This window comes from Vanacampus margaritifer, chromosome 3, assembly GCF_051991255.1.
Source record: "Vanacampus margaritifer isolate UIUO_Vmar chromosome 3, RoL_Vmar_1.0, whole genome shotgun sequence".
Lineage (NCBI taxonomy): Eukaryota > Metazoa > Chordata > Actinopteri > Syngnathiformes > Syngnathidae > Vanacampus > Vanacampus margaritifer.
The window spans coordinates 6,133,139-6,156,361 of record NC_135434.1 but is presented as its reverse complement, the minus strand read 5'-3'; the positions used below and the strand labels follow the sequence as shown (position 1 = coordinate 6,156,361).

The 23,223-nt window shown below is 39.6% G+C and overlaps 2 protein-coding genes across 5 annotated transcripts; both read right to left on the bottom strand.

The window, feature by feature from the left end:
- Positions 1-219: 219 nt before the first annotated feature.
- skic3 (SKI3 subunit of superkiller complex) lies at positions 220-17,782 on the bottom strand. 4 transcript variants are annotated; one of them, XM_077562213.1, is made up of 43 exons: positions 17,717-17,754; positions 17,573-17,622; positions 17,320-17,398; positions 17,125-17,229; positions 16,704-16,847; positions 16,543-16,634; positions 16,388-16,463; positions 15,846-15,992; positions 15,661-15,759; positions 15,090-15,198; positions 14,862-15,002; positions 14,545-14,643; positions 14,339-14,463; positions 13,450-13,536; positions 13,241-13,344; positions 13,050-13,176; positions 12,799-12,978; positions 12,543-12,667; positions 12,210-12,460; positions 12,016-12,118; positions 11,193-11,375; positions 10,971-11,109; positions 10,809-10,887; positions 10,645-10,706; positions 10,507-10,563; positions 10,349-10,417; positions 9,484-9,558; positions 9,256-9,397; positions 9,085-9,178; positions 7,896-7,973; positions 7,663-7,787; positions 7,465-7,588; positions 6,262-6,486; positions 6,103-6,175; positions 5,973-6,026; positions 5,178-5,289; positions 4,864-4,992; positions 3,596-3,720; positions 3,290-3,454; positions 2,814-2,966; positions 2,400-2,530; positions 1,124-1,253; positions 220-1,028 (listed from the first exon to the last, which is right to left on the bottom strand). In XM_077562213.1, the coding sequence occupies exons 4-43, from the start codon at positions 17,212-17,214 to the stop codon at positions 951-953; spliced, it is 4,701 nt and encodes a 1,566-aa protein (XP_077418339.1). In that variant the 5' UTR covers positions 17,215-17,229; positions 17,320-17,398; positions 17,573-17,622; positions 17,717-17,754; the 3' UTR covers positions 220-950. The 4 variants fall into 4 exon arrangements, with proteins under 4 accessions (XP_077418339.1, XP_077418338.1, XP_077418340.1 ...); XM_077562212.1 differs by lacking the exon at positions 17,320-17,398 and having other exon boundaries at positions 17,717-17,782; XM_077562214.1 differs by lacking the exons at positions 17,320-17,398; positions 17,717-17,754 and adding an exon at positions 17,695-17,709.
- Positions 17,783-18,007: 225 nt separating this feature from the next.
- On the bottom strand, positions 18,008-21,916 carry arsk (arylsulfatase family, member K). Its single transcript, XM_077562216.1, has 8 exons — positions 21,727-21,916; positions 21,148-21,277; positions 20,880-21,039; positions 20,467-20,749; positions 20,225-20,396; positions 19,036-19,260; positions 18,732-18,947; positions 18,008-18,647 (listed from the first exon to the last, which is right to left on the bottom strand). The coding sequence occupies exons 1-8, from the start codon at positions 21,829-21,831 to the stop codon at positions 18,373-18,375; spliced, it is 1,566 nt and encodes a 521-aa protein (XP_077418342.1). The 5' UTR covers positions 21,832-21,916; the 3' UTR covers positions 18,008-18,372.
- Positions 21,917-23,223: the final 1,307 nt, after the last annotated feature.

Below are 23,223 nucleotides of genomic sequence, written 5' to 3'. Positions count from 1 at the left end.
GCATGACGAACGTCACGCACACGTAATAATAAAATCAGTAGGATTAGCAAAATGTGCCGCTTCGTAATAGCCCAATCTGGCTAATTTACAAGAATAAAACAAAGTTACCTGAACGTGGTTACAAAAAGAGCAAATGATGTTTACACCGTGTGGAAGGAAGCACTCGCATTGGGCGTTCAGAAGCTGCTGCTAGCATTACAGATTTAAACTGTCACAATGTTATATATTGTATATGAAGAAAATGTGAACCATCTTTATTTCACACAAATTGCCACGCAGGGTTTTTTTCCATAGCACAAAGGCAACTCAAAAGTAGCTTACAAAATTTAGTTTAAAAAAAAAAGAACATACATTGGCAAGTTAAAATAGTAGACATTTCTAGACCAGTAGCAGAATTGTGAAATATATTCTACATCTGACTGGGAGTTCAGATCACTTTATTTCGGTCAGAACCCGAGCTGCAGTGTTCTGAATGATTGATTTGATATGATTGATGAAAGTCAGGTCTGAGTCGATTAACACCCTAAGATTTCAAACTTGGTCTTTGGTTTCTAAAGACAGTGACTCAAGGTGTTTTTCCAACAACAATCCTCTTTTCTTTATTGTCGAAAACAATGACCTCTTTTTTTGTTTTGCTGAGGTAAATTTTGGTTCATCCAGTTGTTAATTTGCTCTAGGCAGTGGTACGATGCGTTATTTAAACTGCTGCGATTTGGGGACATTGATGAATAAAAGTTGTTTCATTTGCATAACTATGATAGTCAACATTGGCGTTCTGAAGCATTTGACCCAAAGATAACATATACAGACTGAACAGGGGAAACCAGTGATCTAAAAATGTTTATGATAATCATTTGCTTTAAGTTTTAAATCATACCATGATGAATGGGACCTTAACTCATGTGTGTATAAATTATATATTTAAAAAAAAAGATGCACTGGGTCAACTTTCAAGACAAAGAAACAAGTTGTGAATGAAAATCCAACAATCGTTGATCCCCCTTCATTTTGCCGTGCTCCAAAAGTACCTGCGTGAAAAATGAAAATGCTAATTAAAAGTCATGCAGCTAATGTAAGTTTGTCGGTAAAGTCACGAGATGAGCATGTTGGAACGACGCTTTACCTGAATGAGTTCGTCGTCGTTTTTGTAATGCAGGTGCCTGAGCAGGTACCAGCTGGCCACGTGCGCCACAGTCGCAGGTAATTCTTGAGAGGAGCCATACACCAGCTTTTCCAACAGTCTCCTGGTTTCCCTGCAGATGGCACAAAAGGAGACTCAGCCGAGAGGTAAGCAATGCTGCCGTACAGTACTTATTATCTAATGGAATAGTTGTACAGTTCAAATAGTGTGGATAATAGTTAAGGGGCCTCGTGGGAATTGTGAGGGGAAGCAGAGGGTGTTTGATACTTGACCATAGGAGCTCTTAAGATGTCAAGAGACTTGAATAACCCATTAGAGTTCAAATGAGCCTCTCTCTATGTAGTCACTCCAGGGCCTAAGAGAGCTTCTTTAGCTGCAAGTTTTTTTTGTTTTTTTTTCTTGAGGTGACCGCGTTTAATGTTGTTGATCAACTCTTTTTTTGCAGCCGTTCAAAAGAAGGCACATGCATGCATCTTGGCTGTACTTTATTTTAATTTTACTTTAACATTGTCTAGAATTGTTTAGTATGTTGATACTTCTTCCTATTCTTTTTCCGAACATGTGTATATGCTATGTGTTGTTGTTATGATCTGTTTTATTTTTATTTAACTTTTTATACATGTTTGAAAAAAATTTTAAAAAACCCCCACCCCCAAAATAATTGTCATTTTACTTTAACTCATTCACTGCCATTGACGGCTATAGACGTCAAAAAATTTTTGTTAGTAAGAATATGAAAAGCTAAAAAAAAAAATTGAACATTTAGAACAGATATAAAATTTGTGATTAATTACAATTAAAAAATGTAATCGCCTGACACGATTTTAAAAAACAAAAGAAAATATTTTAAAATTAGTCAGGCGATTAAAATTTTTAATTGTAATTAATCGCACGAGTTCACTAGTTAACTCACGATTAATCACAAATTGTATATCTGTTCTAAATGTACAATAAAAAAAAATCTAGGTTTTCACACTCTTGTTAACAAAAAAAGTGGAAAAAATATGTTAAACTAATAGAAATAATTCAAATGAATTTTTGACGTCTATAGCCGTCAATGGCAGTGAATGAATTAATATTGTGGTCTGGCAGTAATAAAGTTTTTTAAAAAATAATCACGGTGCAATGTTAATGGTTGAACAAGGACGTACAAGGACTACGCCTGATGCCAGGGATAACATTTAGTCTGTTATTGCAACCAGGGGTTAGGGTTAGGACATAAGTAGGCTTTTGATGCTGTAAAATAGTGCTGGGGTACCTGGCACCCATCTTGGTAGCAAATTGGAGCAGGGCTTGGAAGAGTTGAGCCATCGGGGAGGAGCCCTGCTTCAAGGCTTCTGTCGTAGCTTGGAGGACCAGATCCTTCCAGTCGTTTCCGGGGACACCTGCCTGAAAAAGTCAGAACAAGCAAGTGTACACAAGTGAGGATGAACGTGGGAAATCATGACACTGATGACTGGGGTGAAGTGTTTAGGCAGTTTTTTGGGTTTTTTTATACATATGATGAACAACAACAAAATCAAGATTTACTATCCCCTTAATTCGAACCCCAAAGATAGCTTCTTGATTGACTTTCCATTTGGCCTTGGCTGATCCAATAACTGGATGTCTTTCATCTCTTCTGCTTCATGATGTCCCAGTGCGTAGGTTATGAAAAGAAACGCTCACTCACCAAACTGGGCCTCAGGGCGAGTAGGCTGAGACGCAGCAGGCTGGCTACTTGGCTGTCGTGCAGGCCGAGCTGGGAGGCGAGCTGCAAACTCCGCCTGAGTGCCACGACTGCCTGCACCAGCAGACCCTGGTTGATGTACACCGCGGCTGACCACTAAGAGGTTGTTAGGAGAGATGAAGAGTTGATATTATCAATGAGTTTCGTTATGACAACTAAAAGTTCAATAAAAAATAAAAATATTCTAGCAGCTCCTTTAAACTGGGAAATGCCATCATGCACACTGCATATTTGTTCAGTGGCAATATATGGACACAATATGGCTATCAATACAAAACAAGTCAAGCAAATAAAATGGCGTTTTCTGCGGTTGACTTATTTCTATTCTTGTTATACTCTATCAATGTGAGCAATGAGGCAAACACAATTGCCTGATAGGCCAGCGGTGCTTAAAAATAACTGCGATAGCTCATCCTCACATGCCACGCCGCAATATTGTTAGGGTTCGACATCACGGCGCTGTTGAGCCGCTCCAAGGTAGATTCTGAAAGCAAAGTACCGCCGCCGGCCTCAAGGAGGCGCTGACACTGTACTTGTCTCAGCGACAACATCGCTGCGGGATGCTCTGGGGACGTATTCAGCACCTGGAATGAAATACAGCGAAGGAAGTGTATTTTTAGATGATACTTTGTGTCAAAAGTTTGAGAATCACAATAAGTCACATGTCAAATATAGTAAATGCTAAAACGAGACAAAATACGCGAGAATGAGTGTGTAAATGTCACCTGTGAGCAGAGTGCTTCCGCGTGCTCAAGTTGTCCACTCAGCATGAGAGCGCTCACTGCCTGTTGTAGTACCCAGCCTTCCAGAGACTGGGCTAGGGGGCGCTCTATCTCCTCCAGGCTACGCACTGGGATACACAAATCTCCATTTAGCCGTGGCTAGCATAACATGAGGGCACACTTGCACCCGGGAGGACAGTCCTACAAGATTTTTCTGGTGAGTGTGCAAAGCTACAATCTTGTAACCTTGAGCTGCAAGGTGAATTCTCGCGGTATTTGTGAGTTCACAAACTCCCGAGCCCGTCGATTTTACACCGGTCCAATCACAGAGCGACATTGTGTTTGGGGGCGTGACACGCTGCCGGGGCAAATAAACAAGCCTAACTTTCCTTTCTTTTCTTTGGTCCTTCCTCGGGTCTCCTGACGGCCTCGTGTTCGGTTTAGGTCAGGGATGGGCAAACTCGGTCCTCGAGGGCCGGAGTCCTGCAGGTTTTGGTGGTTTCCCTCTTCAAACACAAGCTGATTCTAGTAAGCAGGATCGTTATCAGGCTTATGCAGAGTTTGCTGATCTTAAATCAGCTGTGTTGGAGAAGGGAAACATCCAAAGCCTGTAGGACTGTGTGCCCACCTGTGGTTTAGGTGAACGGTATGGGATTTTTTAATAGGTTTTAGGTGAACTAATGAATACACACACACACACACACACACACACACACATACAAAAAATAAATAAAATAAAAAATAAAAAAGAGAGAGCAATGATGATGACATGTCAAATCGGTAAAATTACCGAATGAACAATACTGAGCTCTCCGGGAAAACAAAACAAACAAACAAAAACAATCCTAATGGACGAATGGACGCTGCAATTAATTCTGTTCTCACAGAATTACTCTCAACACCGCATCGTCCAATCAGCTCGAAGCATTGTACAGAATGCCCCGCCTTTCCCGAGCAAATCAACAAGGAGCTGTCCCAGATTGATTTTGTGGAGAACTTCCTTCAGTGAATCACAATATCAATCTGGCTATTGCCAGGTTAACAATCTTGGCCCAAGACAACAACGACCCAAAACAGACCTCAAATCAATAGAAAGCCTGCAGAGGGAGCTGCTTCTGTAATGAGGAGCGGGACAAAAATCCCTTCTAAACCTTCATTAAAAAAAAATAAAAACACAAAAAAATAAACATAGATCAGTTCTTTGTAAGTGAGCAAAAAAATTCAGCAGAGGATCGAATACATTTGTATCCCTTGCGTAACAAAGCACATACCTTTCTCAGAAACCACTGGCATGAGGATTTGCTCGAGTCCTTGCCTACGTGCGGCTGAGCCAGAGAGATAACAGGAAGTGTTTTCTGTGTGACAGGCAGCCATTAATCCCGCCCACGCTGCTGGATCGTCTGCAAGTAGAGGCGACACTTCTCAAATACCGGCACCTTACAAAAAATGTCACCTCAGTACTTTAACTATAATGTATACACCAGCAATAAATGTAAAAAAAATAATAATTTAAAAAAAGACTTTCTTCTCAGTTACACATATTCAATTCTTACAGACCGATACAATAAAATGGGTGTAAATCTACCAGGACAGAGCAGCACAGCCCTCTGCATGGTCTTCAGGGCATTCCGGTGAGCATCCTCTCCAGAGTGTCTTCCACAGGCCAACTGGTTCACTCCACTGTACAGCAGTGCTCTCTACAGATTAGCATGTTTTTATTTAGCATACTGAAAATGTTCCTCCTACAGCTTTAATTTAAGATACAAAGACAGTGAGCTAAAAAATATAACAAAAGCAATTTATGATAACACACAGGGAGGGATGTGATTTGACCAAAGTGAAATTATCTGAAAATTTAGCCGGGGGTCTGGGGGTGTTTTTAAGTACTTTCAATGCACTCACATGACAAAGAAATAGACAAAACAACAGCATAAATTTTCAATGTATATTGAACTATCCCATATAAAATGGCAGTTTTAGTCAACTCAAAATCAGTCACATTCAAAAACATTGGACTGCCTTTGCTTTTAAAAACTATCACTGAGAATATCATCATATCTAACTAATGTGATTACTAAGTTAACACATAAATAATGTTGAAGAGTTCAAATTTCATGAACAAATAATTGTATCATGACCAAATGAAAAGTAACTCATATTAGAGCATACCACAAATGTCTTTGTTATAGCAGAAGATGTTATCTGTCGGAGTCATGTGCATACACAATGAACTACTAAAATAAAAAATAAAATAAATAAAAATAAATAAAAAAAATCGGATTTTTTTTTTTGGGGGGGGAGATAAAAAAAGCGGAATTCCGCGAATTAGCGGAAAAATCACATCCCTGAACACACTGTAAATATAGGGAGGCTATTCTACCTTTCCCTGGGTCATACTGGAGAGACAGGCAACGTGTCCAGCAATGGCTCCCCCCTGGAAGACACATTACCTTTGGGCATAATTTGGCAAGGTATGCAAATGTGCGCTTTGGCGTTTACAGGTGGCTTACATTTGCCTTCCTGGGGGAGTACTTGGGTACCAGTTTGGACAATAGCGACCACAAAGATGAGTTCGCCGGATCGCTGAAAGAAAGAAGCAAAGTGCCCAGGAGAAGTTAGTCGACATGTTGCATTGTCTCTAGAAATAATGCAGATTTTTCCCAGCTCACCTGTGAACAGCTCTGGAGGCCTCCCTTTGCACTGCGCTGTAGTTGCCCTGCAGCGCCAATAAGGTGCAGGTGAGAAGGCAGCGCTGTTCGATAACAGTTGCGCAGGGCGAGCCTTGTTTGAGCAGCTCGGTACGGGCAGCGGTGGCTAACGTCGTATCATTGTGGACCAATCCAAGGGCGCATAAACACAGAAGAGACTCTGGTACTGGTTCCTTCAACATGGAGCTGACAAGGACATATTGAGTCAGTCAGTGCACTTGGGAGCCAAAGTTTCATTTAGCATTAAGCATTTACTTGTTCTGACCATCACTACAAGCCGCCGGCATAGATAGATGAACAAAAGTAAAATATTTGTCGTAAAAAAATAGTCATTTTTAGACCAATTAAGTAAAATCTGAAATGTCCTTAGACATGTCTGATCATCTCTCACTGCATACTAATATGCCGCAGCACAGTGATGGAGAATCAGTAATAGGGCCCGACCGATAATAATCAGCCGATTATCGCCCTTCAAACATCGGTCAAAACAATCGGCCAAATATTTCCCCCTTAAAACGTTATAAATAAATAAAAATCGAAGTTCCACACACTGCAAAAGTACCCTGAATGCACCATTTTGTTTGCATAGCATTAGCAACTAGCAAGTGTGTAGCGTATGTCATTCTGGTTATTCTGTTGTCCCCAAGCGTCCTTTAAGCTGTTAAATGGCCCCTCGGTTGGAGTTAACTGCAAAACTACACACACACACGACGATAAGAATTACATCCACTGTGTATTTAAATACAAAACATGCTTCGTTTTTAAAACATGGCTAGCCTAGCGCTAATGCTAAAATCGAAGGGAGGCAGGCATTCAAATGCTAACGGAAAGTTAGCATCAACTCAGATAACGAATATTCACACACAAATGCTGTGGGGAACACATACCCACAGGTAAGATAACACTTTACAAAGGCTCAAATTCTCCCCAATGTGTGAAAATGTTGTTATTTTAATAGAATTCAATTGCAACTTTCTTCTGTACTCACTTTAAGTGTGTACAACATGGATGCAAGGTACCACACTTTCCCCAAAGAGGCCCCAAAATATATATACTTTATGAATTAAATATATATGTTTAAATAATCTGCAGATTAATCGGTGTCGGCATCCAAAAAGTGCATATGGGTCAGGCCCTGATCAGTAACAGTGACAGCGGACTTACCATTTGAACAGCAGGGTCTTGGCAGAGTCGACGTTGCCCTGCTGGTGCTGCAGCAGAGCGAGAGCTGTCAAGACGTACGCTGTCTGATTTTCAGTCGAGGCCACAGCAAGGGCTCGCTCGTACGCTACAGAACACATATAAACATTTCCCAGTCACTCGGGCATTCGGTCTCAAAGGGAATCCGGGGCTGCTACTTACCGCTGATGCTCTCTTGTACGAGTCCTGCCTTACAGTAGGCCAGAGCCAACCCTGACAGATCACTGAGCTCCTCTAGCGGGGTGGAGTTAAAAACATTGATCGCCTCCTGCCATCGGCCACAAGCACTGAGAAGGACACGGTAGAATTGCTTTTATGGAGGCGGAAACAATGATGAAGAGAGGAAGGTACATTAAAAACACTCCTTTTTGCCGGGATCGAGGAGAATTTCTCACCACAAAGCACGAGCGTAGTTGCTCTGAGCGAATGACAGTTGTTCTGAGAGGGATGTGGACTGAAGCAGCTCAACAGCTCTGAGGAGAATAAAAACACACAATTCTAAGTAAACTTTATTGTCATTACATCTGCAAAGCATGAATCATGTCAGTCAAGGTATTGCATCTGCTACTTCTAGCAGTCAGTAAGTCAGTCAGAAACATTCAAAAAAAAAAACCTTTTTAGAAAACTTTACATTTTGGTGCAAATCTGATTAAAAAAATATACAGGATTTGTCTCTGTTTCGTTTATGGACATTGCAACCATTATTTTTGATCAAATGTTAAGACTGCAAGTCATTAATTTGCTGCCATCTTGTTGTCATGTAGTGATACTACATTGAGATCTTCACCTTGTCTGTGTTTAACTAGCAGAAGTAATTAGTCCTTGTTGGTCAATTTATGTTTTGTTTTTTAGCACAATGTTCATCATGATGAAACTATAGAACCAGTTTCAAAAATATTATAGAACATTGGTTAGTCTATTTGCGCAAAATGAGGAATTTGAAATGCACTTTTTGCAGTTAGTCTTCAAGCAGATCCAGCAGTGGGTAAAAAAAACTGCATAGAAATTGACAGACACCCACTTTATAATGTGCATTAACACCACATACAGAACTGTACTGGAACAGTATAACCCAACGTGTGATGATTTTTTCAAATCAGGCAGACGTTTTATACAGGGATGTGATTTGACCAAAGTGAAATTATCTGAAAATTTAGCCGGGGGTCTGGGGGCCGCTGGCACCCAGCTAGGTCCAGGGCAGTGCCCTGGTGGGGGGACAAGGGGGGGCCGGAGCTCATGGGTTTTCCGTGTTTTTAAGTACTTTCAATGCACTCACATGACAAAGAAATAGACAAAACAACAGCATAAATTTTGAAAAGTAACTCATATTAGAGCATACCACAAATGTCTTTGTTATAGCAGAAGATGTTATCTGTCGGAGTCATGCGCATACACAATGAACTACTAAAAAAAATATTTTAAAAAATCAGATTTTTTTTTTTGGGGGGGGAGATAAAAAAAAGCGTAATTCCGCGAATTAGCGGAAAAATCACATCCCTGTTTATAGGACCATTCGGGTCATGTGGACACCTTCCCTACTGAATGCGAGAAAGAAAAGGACTTCATTCGTGTTTTTAGTCATACCTGTGATAAGCTTGCACAGCTTGCCTCTTCAGCCGCAGATGTTCGGCCAGAAAGCCCAGCATGATGAAGGCATCCGCATCCGACTGGATCCTTTCTGGAAAGAAAATGTGATATTTCACACGAGCGTCTTCATGACCCGCATAGCAACAACAGGAGTCTTGGATGTCGTACCGGTGTATTTGCTGAGCGCCACCTGGGCCGCAGAGATGGCATTCATCTGCACGATGTTGTAGCGGTACAGTTCAGAGTCTCTCTTGCTTTTATCCAACAAGGTAGCACACACCCAGTGGGCGTAACCTTTCACTCCTTCCGTCTACGTGAAGGCGAGTCATCACGAAAAGGTTATATTAGACATACATAAGGTTCAAATTGAAGAAAAGGGTGGCGGTGGTGCCGTACATGTGTGCTAAGCTCAGTGGTGTGTCTGAAAAGATCCATGGTGTCGTAACTGCCAACTCTCTCTGCTATCAGGGCCTGGAAGGATGGAAATATGAGTCACACCAAAAAATAATCATTGTACTTACCATAAGAAAGCATTAAAAAAAAAACTCACTACACTTGTAGCCCTTACTATCGCTAAAAAAACAATTCTTGTTAACTGGAAAAATAAACAAACTCTGAATATCGACCAATGGTCTAACCTCCTCATAAATCACATTTTAATGGAAAAAATATCTGCCTCAAATAAAAACCAAATATCAAAATTTATAGAAACATGGTCTACGTATATAGAATTTTTTAACCTAATTCTGGTTACTTAATTCTGTCTGTTAGCGAGAGCCACTACATCGTGATAACTTACATTAATGTTTCTGCATTTGGCAATTTATTATTATATTATATTATTAGTATGGGATTTTTTTTAATGGGCTTTAGGTGAACTGATGAATACACACGCTCGCACGCACACACACACACGCACATACACATACAAAAAAAAATATATATATATATATATATATATATATATATATATATATATATATATATATGTGTGTGTATATGTATATATATATTTAAAAAAAAATATATATATATATATATATATGTGTGTGTATATGTATATATATATTTAAAAATATATATATTATTATTTTTTTAATTTATTTGTTTTTTTAAAAAAAAAAGGAGAGCAATGATGATGTCAAATCGAATGAACAATACTGAGCTCTCTTGAGGAAAAAAAAAAAAAAAAAAAAACCTCATTGACTCATCTGAGTCTATTTATTCTAAAGTGACAAAAAAAAAAATCAATTGAACCTACCTGTCCAATCCAGCAGTTGACATACAGCGGCTGCAATGATTGCGCAACCTTGAAGGCCTCATGTGCAAGCTAGACAAAGCATTAACAATGGAAATACATCCATCAGTCACCGGTGACGAAAAACAATCGAGATGTTAAGTGTAATATGAAACACTCACCTCGATATTGTCCTTTTTTACATACAAGGTGCCAAGGTTGGTCCAGGCAACAACATTCTGTAAAGATATATATATATATATAATCCTAAGAAAAATATCTGAAAAGCCATGTATCACCACCAAGTCCAGTATACATACATTGGGTTCAACTTGAATGGACTTGATGAAGCAATGCTGAGCCAGGGCCGAATTCTCTTGACCTGGTGTTAACGAAATATATCATAAAGAACTACTGAATATTAAAAAAAAAAAAACATTCTGACATCAATAATTGCTAATTTTGCCCAATAGATAAACAAGACCTTTGCTTGTGTTGATCACTCCCAGAGCGTTCCAATAGCTATGGTTGCCACTATCCATCATAATTGCCTTTCGTAAACACTGGGGGGGAAAGAAGAAGCCAAAAGTAGATTTAAATAACACATGCACGGTGAAAAAAAAATAATGAATTGCTGTTTGTATACCTGTTGTGCATTCTCTAGTAGTAACGATTGCTCCTCCTCTGCATCGCGGGCCAAGCGAGCCTGATGATAAAAATTGAGTCCGAGATCATACCACAGACTGGCAACCTCTGGCATGAGCTTCAATGCGCGAGTGTAACACCTGCGGATGCAGATTGGAACGAAAGCGTCACACAGCATCAGTACGCAATTCAAGATGGCGGCCGTAACTAGCAGGAGTCACACCTTTCGCCGACTTTGAGCGTCTCAGCTTGGTTCAGCAGGTGGACATGAGCTTGTGGGTCCAAACCAGCCAACGGTGCAGGCATCCGAACCTGAGCCTTTTTTTGGGACACTGTGCTGACAGCGGAGCAGGCATCTCCAAGCAGCTTCCACAAGCAGGACAAGTCAGATCGCAGCTTCGCAGCCCTGAGCACAAAGATCACATAAGCTACACTTAAAGGGCAAATCCAATTTGGGGGGTCGGCGTGTGACAGCCATTTTGAAGACACAAATGAATTCAAAATGACAGATTACTGCTACAACTTAATATTATGCATAAGCAATTTCCACAAGCAAAACTGCTTGTCTTTATAGTAGGGGTGTCAGGCGATTAAAATTTTTAATCATAATTAATCACATGATTTTAATAAGTTAACTCACGATTAATCGCAAATATTATATCTGTTCTAAATGTTCAATACAATTATTTTTTCACATAAAAGTGGAGAAAAAAATGTTAAACTAATAGAAATATGGCTGCATATTTTAGTCATTGATACAGTAATTTCATAATAATTCATAAAACTGAGTTAAAATTAAAAAGATGTACTTGTACTGTAAAAAAACAAGTGTGATATTGATTTGTGTTGAGGTCATTTTTCTGCCACTAGATGGCATAATTGCATTTGGGCGTTGGTGACAGCTCAGTGCATTTTTCTTTTCATATTAAGACCTATCAAATCTTTAATATGAAATAACTTGTGAAATTCTGCACATTTTGACAACAACCTCCACAAATAAGAGATGGGAGACACTTACAGATGCCGCAATTCGAATCCCGACTTACTTGAAGAGGTTCTGTATAGCTTGCTCAATCAAGTCAATGGCTCCGCCGTCTCTGCAGTCCTCCATTAAACTTTTTGCCAGGGAGAGCTGACATTCACCAAGACCTCAATAACACACAACTCAAGTCAAATAAACCATTGCAAGTGAGAGGCGGAAAAAAAAAACTATTCTGCAGTATCCCACACATTGTTCCACCTTTAAGAGCAGGGACGTAGTCGTGCTGTGCTGTGATCTGCAAATACTCCGCAACGGCCTCTTTGAACTTGCCCAGGGTCTGTTTGATCGCCGCGACCTGGTAGACGCTGTAAATGGATGCAGGCTGAAGAACGTGGGCCTTCCCGAAGGCCTTCAAAGCTGCTGTGAAACTCTGGCGGTTTAGGTAGGCCTCGCCTAAACACTCCCAGCACACCCAGTCCTCTGGATCGGCTCTCAGAGCTGCCTGGAGACTATAAACGCACAGCGCACAATCTACAATAACAACAAATTCTTGAATTTCCACAATGAAAATTAGCATTCTTTGATCCTTACTCTGCAATAGCTAGTTGATGCTCTCCAACTTTTAGGTAGTAAAGGCCTCGTCTCATCCAGGCCCATTTAGCAGAACCTGGAGTTGCCTTCTCAATCACCGACTGGAGTATTGCCATGGCGGTGTCCTGTAGTATTGAAAAAAATATATATTTTTTTTTTTTTATGTTATACTAAAAACAGGATTATAAAAATATGAAAACAAAACAGACAATCAACAATAGACAAGAAACAAATGAAAGACAAATCCAGACGTTACCATGTCTTCATGTGCCATGCTGAGATCGACCGCAGCCGCGCCGGACTCAGCGTCATCACCGTCCAAGTCAAAAGCCTTCTTATAACAGCCGCGCGCCCGACCGGAGTCGTTAGCCACTTCCCGATAAAAGTGTCCGAGGTAGCGGAACACGCAACCGAGGTGCGGGTCCAACTTGGCAGCCTGAGACGCACACAAATGAGACTTAGGAACCAACAAGCTTTTTAGAACGCCAACATTTATTTCTTACCAACCTTGAGAAAATTTGAATGCGCTTTGCTTCGGTCTCTACGGGTCTCTTCTCCCATGGTCCAGTAGAGTCGGCCCAGCAAGAAAAAATACTCACCGCAGTCGGGGCTTTGTGCGGCTGCCTTGAGGAAACTGGCAAGCCAAGGGAACTAAATCATATTGTCTGATCCTGGTATATCAAACTATGCTTTTTTACCTCTGCTCTGCAAGTTGCTTCTGGTCCTCGGCTAAGTGGGCCAGTCCCTTCAGCGCCGACGCCTGGGCCAGGTTAGGGTGAGAGGCCGCCAGCTGTGATGACACCTGTGAAACATGCAGTGTTTATACTGTGCACTGATTTATTTATTTTTTAAAAGAAGCTTCTGTTTTTTATGACACGTGCATGCAAGTGTGTGCCGACAAACTGACCTTTATTGATTCCGATATTTTTCCTTTGTTAAGGTATGCACGACCTTTAAGTGCAACTAGTAATGGGTCTTTGTCAGCATCAGGGATCTAAAAGACAACACAATCAAAATATGTTCAGTTTAATCTTAACTCTTTTACCGCCAAAAACGTCAACTAAATTTTTTTTCCCCCTCAATGGGCAGTGCAGCGTCTTGTGCAGCGCTGCTTTGTGAATGGGCTGGGAAAATAAAAAAATAAAAAAACACCCACTAACTATGGCCAGCAGATGGCAGCATTGTATCTCTTTTCAATGGGTTCCCAGCGTATCAAATTACATGAAAACATGGTGGATCTTAGGAAACAGAACGTTTTCAAGGATGACGAGAATGTTCAAAGTGTTTTTGTCACATTAAATCTAATTCACATAGCGTCACTAAACAAAAAACATTAGTGTCAAAGTCACTGTTGTGCCGAAAATGTATCTTTTCATAAAAAGCTTGTTTTCTCCTCCTTTTTTTTTTCCATTTCCGCCTGATGTGATTCAAATCACCTATTTTACTAAAGAACGGAATAAGGTAGAAAAATACATTTTTTTTCTCATGAAAGACTGGAATCTTATCTTTTATATGGTATCCACCATGTTTATGCAAGTCATAGCACACAATATTCTGTTTGCCTTAAAAGATGAGTGAAAATGCTTGAAATCGGCTGGCATTGTAGGGGTTGTTTTTTTTGGATAACGTTTGGCAGTCAAAGTTAAGCCTATTAAAGTCCATGTAAAAGTAATCAGTAATTCCATTTCTAATTGCCATTAAAAACAACCTACTGCATGTTTAGCCAAAACAAAAAGGACAGGTCAATTTCACCGGCATGGCAAAACAAGAGTCAAACAGCGCATGTGATGTCATACCAGAGAAAATGTCTCTAAAGCCTGCTCTGCGCTTTTCTCCTCTCCACTCCTGACCAAAGCGTCAAGCCTTAGCTTTAGCAGTCGGATCCTCAGTTCCTTGTCTCCAGGCACACACGCTGTTAAACCTATTGAAACACACACTATCAAATTCCCGAAACTGGTCTTAAGCGGTTACTTCAATATACACGCGTTGTGTATTACAATACCTTGGGCACAGGATTTTGCACAGTCTGAGTATTTGTGCACTTTAAGCTGAGCCTCCGCCAGACTGTGCCACGCTGGGCTAAAGTTCCTTTTCTTCAACCCTGACAAAACAGAAAAGAAGTCAAACCGCTTGCGCAATGTATTGAGAGCTAGCTGATACATCGTATATGTGCTACTTTCATGCAGCTACAAATTGCATTTTTCAGTATGGTGCAGTCCTAGACTAAAACTAGTCAAATAAAATTCTTAAAAATATATCTTTGTACGGGCCACATTTTTGTCTCAATCTGTTGTGCTATTGTGTGCATACATTACAAACCTTGCGCAAGGTCCTGAACGGCATCTTTATACCTGCCCTCGTGGAGTGCTTTCGTGCCAAATCCCAAATCACACAAAGCGTTATCAGGCGCCAAATTCCGAAGGCGTGAAAAGCAACCAACTGCCTCCTCGCTCTGGTCACCTGCGACGATACAGCACCGCATGTACCATTTCTGCATATTGTACCTGACGCTATCGCTAAACAAGTTAGCATCGACACAATGTGAACCTTGTTTGAGGTAGTGGGAACAAAGGACTTCAAGAGGATAACTTTGGGCTGGATAGAGAGCCAACATTGCCTCGCACGCTTGTTTCATTTTCTCTTCTTCCTCGGGTAGCTGTGGCAAAGACATTCAAGGCAGAAACAAACAAGTTAGCCTAAACCATATTGTATCATTTAAAAAAAAAAAAAACAAGGATACAGTTGCTTTGATTCAAACTTTGGGCATTAGCATGACCTGAGAGACCTACAATCTATACTGAAAAAGGAAGTGTTCGGTTTAAGTGAACGGTATGGGATTTTTTTAATAGGTTTTAGGTGAACTAAAACTGTGAACTAATGAATACACACACACACTCGCACGCACGCACATACACATACAAAAAAATAATAATAATAATAATAAAAAAATAATTTAAAAAAGGAGAGCAATGATGATGACATGTCAAATCGGTAAAATTACCGAATGAACAATACTGAGCTCTCCAAAAGAAAAAAAAAATACTGAAAAAGCAAGCACATTGGTATTTTCTATTGATTTATTTTTTTTCTGCTAGGAGGCTAACAAAGATGCTCTTACCTTGGAGAGACATTTAATGTAATCGACTGAGAGCTTCCGGTGTTCTTCTCCGGGTGTTGGCTCGACAAGAGCCGTGGCCTTCTCAAAAGCTGTGCTTAACTGATACACAGGATAGGATATTAAACACACAACTTATATTAGGAGAAAGTTGTTTTTAATGTTTTTAATTTAAGTGCAACTCTTACATGCTTTTGAGTTTCGGGGTCCTGCTCGTTGTCATTGAGGCAGTTTGACAGGAGCTGGGCCATCTGTTGCCATAGCTGCAGTAAGGCTTTCTTGTCTGCACCGTCGTCCTCTTTCAATTCAATCAACTGCAGCCAAACCTTTGCTAACTATATTAGTAGGCAACAAGAATGGTCAAAGACGCAGTATAGAAGGCGCATCAAAATTGGAACTCAAAAATTATCTACATTCCCAAGACACAGAAAGAAATGTTTCATGATTTTTTTTTTTATCTTTTACAATTTTGATGATTGTTGCTTTAACAATTTTTTTTTTTTTTTATAAACACACACATACACCTGCCCTGTACATGTAATTATGATTACCGAACAATCAAAATAAATTATTTTAATATAAAAATTAACCTTCTGAAAAGTAATGTACTTTTAAGTAATATACTGGGAAAAAAAAATAATAATAATAATAATAAACTCTACAATATTCTACTTTATTGAAATGTAACTGTTTGCATGGCTACAAGAGATGAAAAATGCAAATTACAAACCTTGGAATATTCTTTGTCAGAGTGATGTATTTCTTGCAGCTTTCCAATCACCTCGTAGCACTTGTTTTTGTCCGTGCTTGGAACAGAGGACACAATTTCAAATGGAAAAACCCCATCAGCAGTGTCACACAATGGCCTTGTCTTTTGTATTTTACCTTGCATACAGCTCGACAAGCTTTTGATAGACGTTAGGTAGCTCAATTTTGAAATCCCACTGATCTGTCTTCTCGTATAAATTGCTCAGGCCCTGTGACAGATCAAAAAGTGAGAGTACACACTTGTGTGCAATTTAGAATACAATATCCCTTATTACTACCTGCCATGCCAGTAGCTGTTCTGGCTCCAGCTCCACAGCTTTCCTGTAGGCTGTCTGTGCTTGATCCGGTTGCTCCAGCTCACTGGCAGACAAGCCAATGAACACCCAGGCATTGTAGTTGTTTTTTTCAAGCTTCAAAACAGTCTGTCAACGCATAAGAAAGTAAAGTCAGACATGCAAGCATCTCTGCCGACATCCAACAAACTTTTACAAGGGGATTCCTGGCCCATGAAAGCTACAAAACCGAAATGTGTACATAGGTCTTAACTACGAGCGACAAACACATTTAAGTAATCAACATATTCTGTATAAAACTATTAAATGGAAAGCAGCCCTTCGTAACCTCAGACCGTCGTATGTCGAGGACTCTTGTGCAGTATTGCGTTCAAGACCAAAGTGACACCTTCCATTTTGTCCTCACCTTGCAATGTTTCAACGCCTCTTTGAATTCCTTGCTTTTGATAGCTTCCTTGGCACTCTTCAGGGCGGCTTTCACTTCTTTGCTCGACATGATGGTGTGGGTTACCTAGAAAGCCATTAAAGCAGGGTTGGGCAAATTCGGTCCTCGGAGGCCGGAGTGCTGCAGGTTTTTTTATGTTTCCCTGCTCCAAAGCACCTGTTATCAGGCAGAGCTTGCTGATGAGCTTCAGCTGTGTTGAAGAAGGGCGACATCCAAAACCTGCAGGACACCGGCCCTAAAGGACTGATTTTGGACACCACTGCATTAAAACGTACTAGATACGCGATTATAACTTGAGTGTCACTTAAATGTGTAAGCAAATAGCACTGAATAGTTGTGACATGATTGATAAACCGCTAAGTGTCTAATTCGACAGTGGACTAGCAAAGTAAAGGTAATTTTTAGGTACCTGTTAGCTGTTTTTGTTGCTCCTAAACATTGCCTTTTAGCGTCAAACATCTAGAAATATAAATCGCTGGTGTTTATTATCATTTATTGTGCAGATGACATGGTGAAGCATGAATAACTTACTAAAAAAGTTAGAGAAACTCACTGTTTACGTCGACAATTTGTACGGCTACAGCCAGTGACCCGGAAGTGCAAATAACGTCATCACTCTAACCCTTCATAATAAAATGCCCAACATTTATTTTACAGCACTCATAGAAAAGCAAAAATAAAATGCAAGTCCATAGAAATTAAAAACAAATACAGAAAAACTGAAAAATAACAAATAATAGTCGGTATTTAATCAAACGAAATACTGTATACCATATTTACAATTGTTGGAATTGTGAAAATTATGGATTATTGTCATACACAAGAGATTGAGTGAAAATTATGATAGTGCTAGATTTGGTTGATTTATTTATTATCAAAACTAGAAAACAGTACATGCTCCCGGTGGAAATGCACCGTTGACTCAATCTAAGTGCAAAGACACAAACAAAATAGATAAAAAAATATATAATTAAAATAAAGCAGACAAAAACACAACAGGTAAATGAATGAAAATAACCAATAACAAAATATTGCATATCCAACATCCCAGAATAAGTGAATTACGGTCTGAGCATACAAATGTGCAAAATAATATTTGTAAATTTCAGAAAATTAAAAATTCAATTCAGAGCAAAATTCACAAAACTCAAACTGAACACAGTATAAAAATATTTTTACAATATGACTATAAAGCATACAGTACTCGTATCATAAGGAATTGTCCAGCCACCTATCAATAAGTCTTTCATTGGTAACGACATCTTTTTGCCAATCAATGTGCCACCTGAGATTGGCTATCACCTGACTGTAGTTGCTACGTACAGTTTGGCGCCAGGCAGCAAATTCTTTTTTGTTGTAGACACGGACAGTTGCAGAAACGTTGGGATAATCTACAATGCTGCGTAACCGCTTGTCTAGTTGTGCCAGCACGTCTGGGAATTTGAAGGCCAGGTTGTGAAGTTCTTCCTTATCCCGTGTCAGGTCTGCGGTAGAGCAAAAAATAATAATAAGAAGAAGAATTTGCTTGATTTCAGAGGTCACTTTGAAAGCTGGAAGCACGTGCTTACCAAATAGCTGAGGCGGCACACTCAGTCCATCAGCATAGGCGATGTATTTCCACTTGCCACTTCTCAACATGTAGGTTGAGGCATTTACATTGCAGCCATGATATTCGCTCAGAACCCAGTCTGGATGTTCCCTCTTGGGAAACATGCTGTCCTTGGATATAAGAGGAAGTAACGAGCGGCCACTGAGCTTCCCTATTCCTGAGATTTCAGCAATATCTGCAATACAAGACAAATGTGTGCAGGCATAAAAATGTGTAAATATCTATACTGGATGACATTGATATGCTTCTATCATTTTGCTCACCCATCAAAGTAGGGTAGAGATCAACCAACGACACAAGCTGGGTGACCGGCAGGCCTGACGTTAGGCCAGGCCCCGTGATCAGCAAGGGAACGTGCGAGCTTCCCTCAAACATGGACATCTTGTAGAACTGACGGTGCTCCATAGCCAGCTCTCCGTGGTCGGCCGTGAAGATCACCACAGTGTTGTTGAGCAAACCTGTGTCTCTTAATGCGGAAATGACCCGTCCTGTGGAGAGAAAGTGAAGCGTCATCGTTGATGAATTCTTTGTTGCACGGGAGAGCTAGAGCATATCACAGTTTATTTAGTGCAAGTCATAACTGTCCATTGTTTTTCAGTCTAGACGTGGAGTGAAAGAAGTGTGGACTTTTTAATTCAAGACTTTTCGCAAAAATTAAGCATTTACCATTCTTAACTCATTTACTGCCATTAATTATTTTCTTTTTTTTAAAGATTATTATAAAAATAGGTGCAAGAGGCGATTAAATGTTGTAATTGTAATTAATCGCATGACTTCATTAGTTAACTCACGATTAATCACAAATTTTACATCTGTTCTAAATAAATGTACAATAAAAAAATTCTAGGTTTTCATAGTCTTGTTAAGAAAAGGGGGAAAACAAATTAAACTAATAGAAATAGTTAAAATAATTTTTGGACGTTTATAGCCGTCAATGGCAGTGAATCAATTAAAAACAAAAGAAGAAAAGATTATTACAAGATTTGGGGCGTCAGGCGATTAAAGTTTTTAATCGTAATTAATCGCATGACTTCACTAATCACAAATTTCAAATCTGCTCTAAGTGTACAATAAAAAAAATTCTAGGTTTTCATACTATTGTTAACTAAATGTTTAACTAATAGCAATAGTTAAATGAATTTTTGACGTTTATAGCCGTCAATGGCAGTGAATGAGTCAAATTAAAGTCATTATTTGTAGAATGTGTCAATTTTCATTGGCCGGATAATGTGGTATGTTTGTACTACTTAGATAAAAATAAATAAATAAATAAATTCTGGAGTTCAGGACATCCTAAAACTCTGAGTTCCCTCTTACGAGAAGCTTTGCCAGATCTTCACTTCAGTCACTTTCACTGTTGTTACTGCCTTCTCTTATCAGCCACTCAAGACCATCAGCTGCTGCAAATTGACAAACTCCCTCGTAAAATGTAGGATTTTGCTGTCAACCAACCCAACATTGCATCTGCTTCAGCACACATGGCATAGTAGAAAGCCCGGATTCCCTCGACTTCCTCTTTTGTGAAATCCCCACTGCAGTTTTTGGTAACGGTGGAGTAGTAGTCAACAGGGTGCATGGAAGTCAAGGGGAGCCACGTGGGAACAGAGACCAGCTCAGAATTGACCTGCGTACATAATTGAGCGATTTAGCGGAAGAAAAGCAGTTAAACACCGTATTGAAAAGACGAATCATGCCTTTCTCAACCAGTAAGGAGACGAGCGAAAGGTGGACCCTCCGGCAGCGGGCCCCAGGGAATCCGTCTTGTACGTGTGAGGTAGGTTGAGGCCAAGGTAAAGCGCGAAAGGCTGGTACGAATACGCGGCCTTCTGATGGATCCAGTCTGTGGCAAAATCTGTGTTTTTCCAGTCCACAGTATTGACTCTCACTGTTGACATGTTTCCAACCAGCTGAGTGACAGGCCGACCTTCTTGGCGCAGCAGGAAGTGAACATCACGTGTCCAGGCCTCGACACGATTACTGTAATAATATGAACGTCACGAAATGTAAACAAAGAAATGTTCCACGACTTGTGTCACAAAAGACAGTTAAAATCCAATCGAGAAGTAATCAACATTTTTTTTTATTACAGTGTACTTTCAGTGAGTACCTGAGAGAATGCCCCCCAGAGGTGTAGTCCAGCTTGCCAAGCCTCTTTGTAAGGTAGCCGTTCGTCTCCAGCAGATCCATCCACGTGGTCGCATTCGTATCAAGGCACTTGTAATTGTTCCAAGCCTGGGTGAGGTGAGCAAACTGGCCGCTCCACATGGCTACAGATGCAACATATGTTATGTTTCAACCATATTATTCCATTTAAATGTAGAAAGTCACAACTGGATTATGATTCACGTCAGTTAGGATATTGACCGATGACCTGCCTGCGCGGGAGGGGCAGCATATTGGAGAGTTTGTATATGCATTAAGGAAGGTACTCCCCAGTTCTCGGAGGTAGTTTACATATGGAAGCTGCACAACCTTGCTGCCAGGATCGAATGTCAAGCGCCCATCCTGCACAAATAAGAACAAGTACAAGATCCACTACAAGAACTGTTTAAAAAAATAAAAAATAAATCTTCTGTTTTTGATTCAACACGTTTTGAATTAACATGTTTATTGTTATAGTTAGCAGTATTCTATTACAGCCCTGCATTGCACAGAGATGTTTCAAATTGTAAACCTGTATAATTAACCCATGGGCAGTATTTTATTTTGAAATGGCTTGGTCAGAACAAACAAAAAGCCAAAAACGGGTCACAATAACGCCCAGGGGTTAAATGTGATCAATATTAGAAAGAGCTCTCAATTTATTGCAATATTACACTACTGCAAACTACACTGATACTAACACGAATATGCGTATATCTATTCCGGGTGTCAAACAACTGAGCATGATTATGTTTGTGCACAATAGACGCCAAGTAAAATGGATAAAACGTGTTAACAACATGTCTACTCACAAATGCATCAGTCATCACCATCACGATGTTTGGTCTTGTTCCGTTATGACACAAACTTTCAGCAAACGTTTGAAATAGACACGTCAAAAAGATTATTAAATTCATGGTAAAATGCTGTGAAGTGGGTAGAAACGTGTGTAAAAAAAAAAATAAAGAAGTAAATCCATAAATTCCTCAACGCCTGCAACTGATGTACTTTGGCACTAACAACATCCGGGTTCAGTTAACAAAATAAAAGCATAGCAAACTTTAGAGTTTGGGACAACAACATAAAATAGGAAACATGATATTATAGCTAAACACACCAGACACAAAATGTTTTAGGAAAAATAATAAGAGGAACTTAAGACTTAATTATATTGGGTCATCGGTTTACATTACACCACATACGTTTGTTTACCACCCTTCTTGCTGATAATCATATCATTGTTTTTCCATACAAATATTTATTGTGATATGACTTCACGACTGCGTTAGCGTATATTCTGACTTGATTTGTCAGTTGTTGTCACCATAGGAACGGAACTCCATCGTAAATCGAGCAACACTTTTACGTCCTTGTACATGTAATGACACGTTACAACCGCTAGGTGGAAGCATTGATCCGTTTTGAGTCAAGATAGCGTAGTATAACTTTTGGACTTTTAGAGTGGTAGAGAATCTTCAGAGTAGTAGAATTTTGAATAATTGTCACTTTAATAAAGCAGTCTTGTAAATAGTTTTTATGAGGCAGTTTGACATTAATAGAACAAAACAGGGTTTTTTTTCAACAACTGTTGATAAAGAAATAATAATAAATAAATAAAACTGAACAAAAAATGACAATAATTAAACGTAGGGCAGTTCAGCCTCTGGCTAGTAGGCATCAAGACTTACATACATAAAACTTGTCGGCTCTTTTGAAAAGGCATTAGGTGAACGTGAAGATCAACACAGCATGGGGGAAAAAAACAATGCAATACAAACACTCTTTCTCTCCCTGCCTCTTCAGATGGAGCCAAAGTAATAACAAATGTCATTGGTGTTTGCATAACACCTTTTATTTACACTGTTCAAGCTGCTATTGTTTCACTTGTCTGCATCATTCATTTCTTTAAAACACACACACACAATAAGAAAAGATTTAACCTATGGAAGTTTAGTTTTAAATGCTATTAAATCTGTCCCTGTTAACTCATGAGATAAGCAGTTTGTTTTGCATTTTGAGCCCTCATATAACTGAACTGAACTAAACTACCAAACCCTGGCCTACACTGTAAGCGCCCTTTTGATTAAAACATTTTTATAAATTATAGCATTCCATCCATCCATTTTGGATTGCAAAAAAAAAAAAAAGTTTTGTTTTTAACCAATTCTTGTCAGCATTGTATCAGCATTGCTCAAGCACCAAGTTGTGGGAATCAAACCCCAGATACCATTGGTTAGAGGCCATATTGTTCAACTACTTGTCATTGTCTAGCCTACAAACGCATTCAACTTGGCTTTAAATAAAAGCCG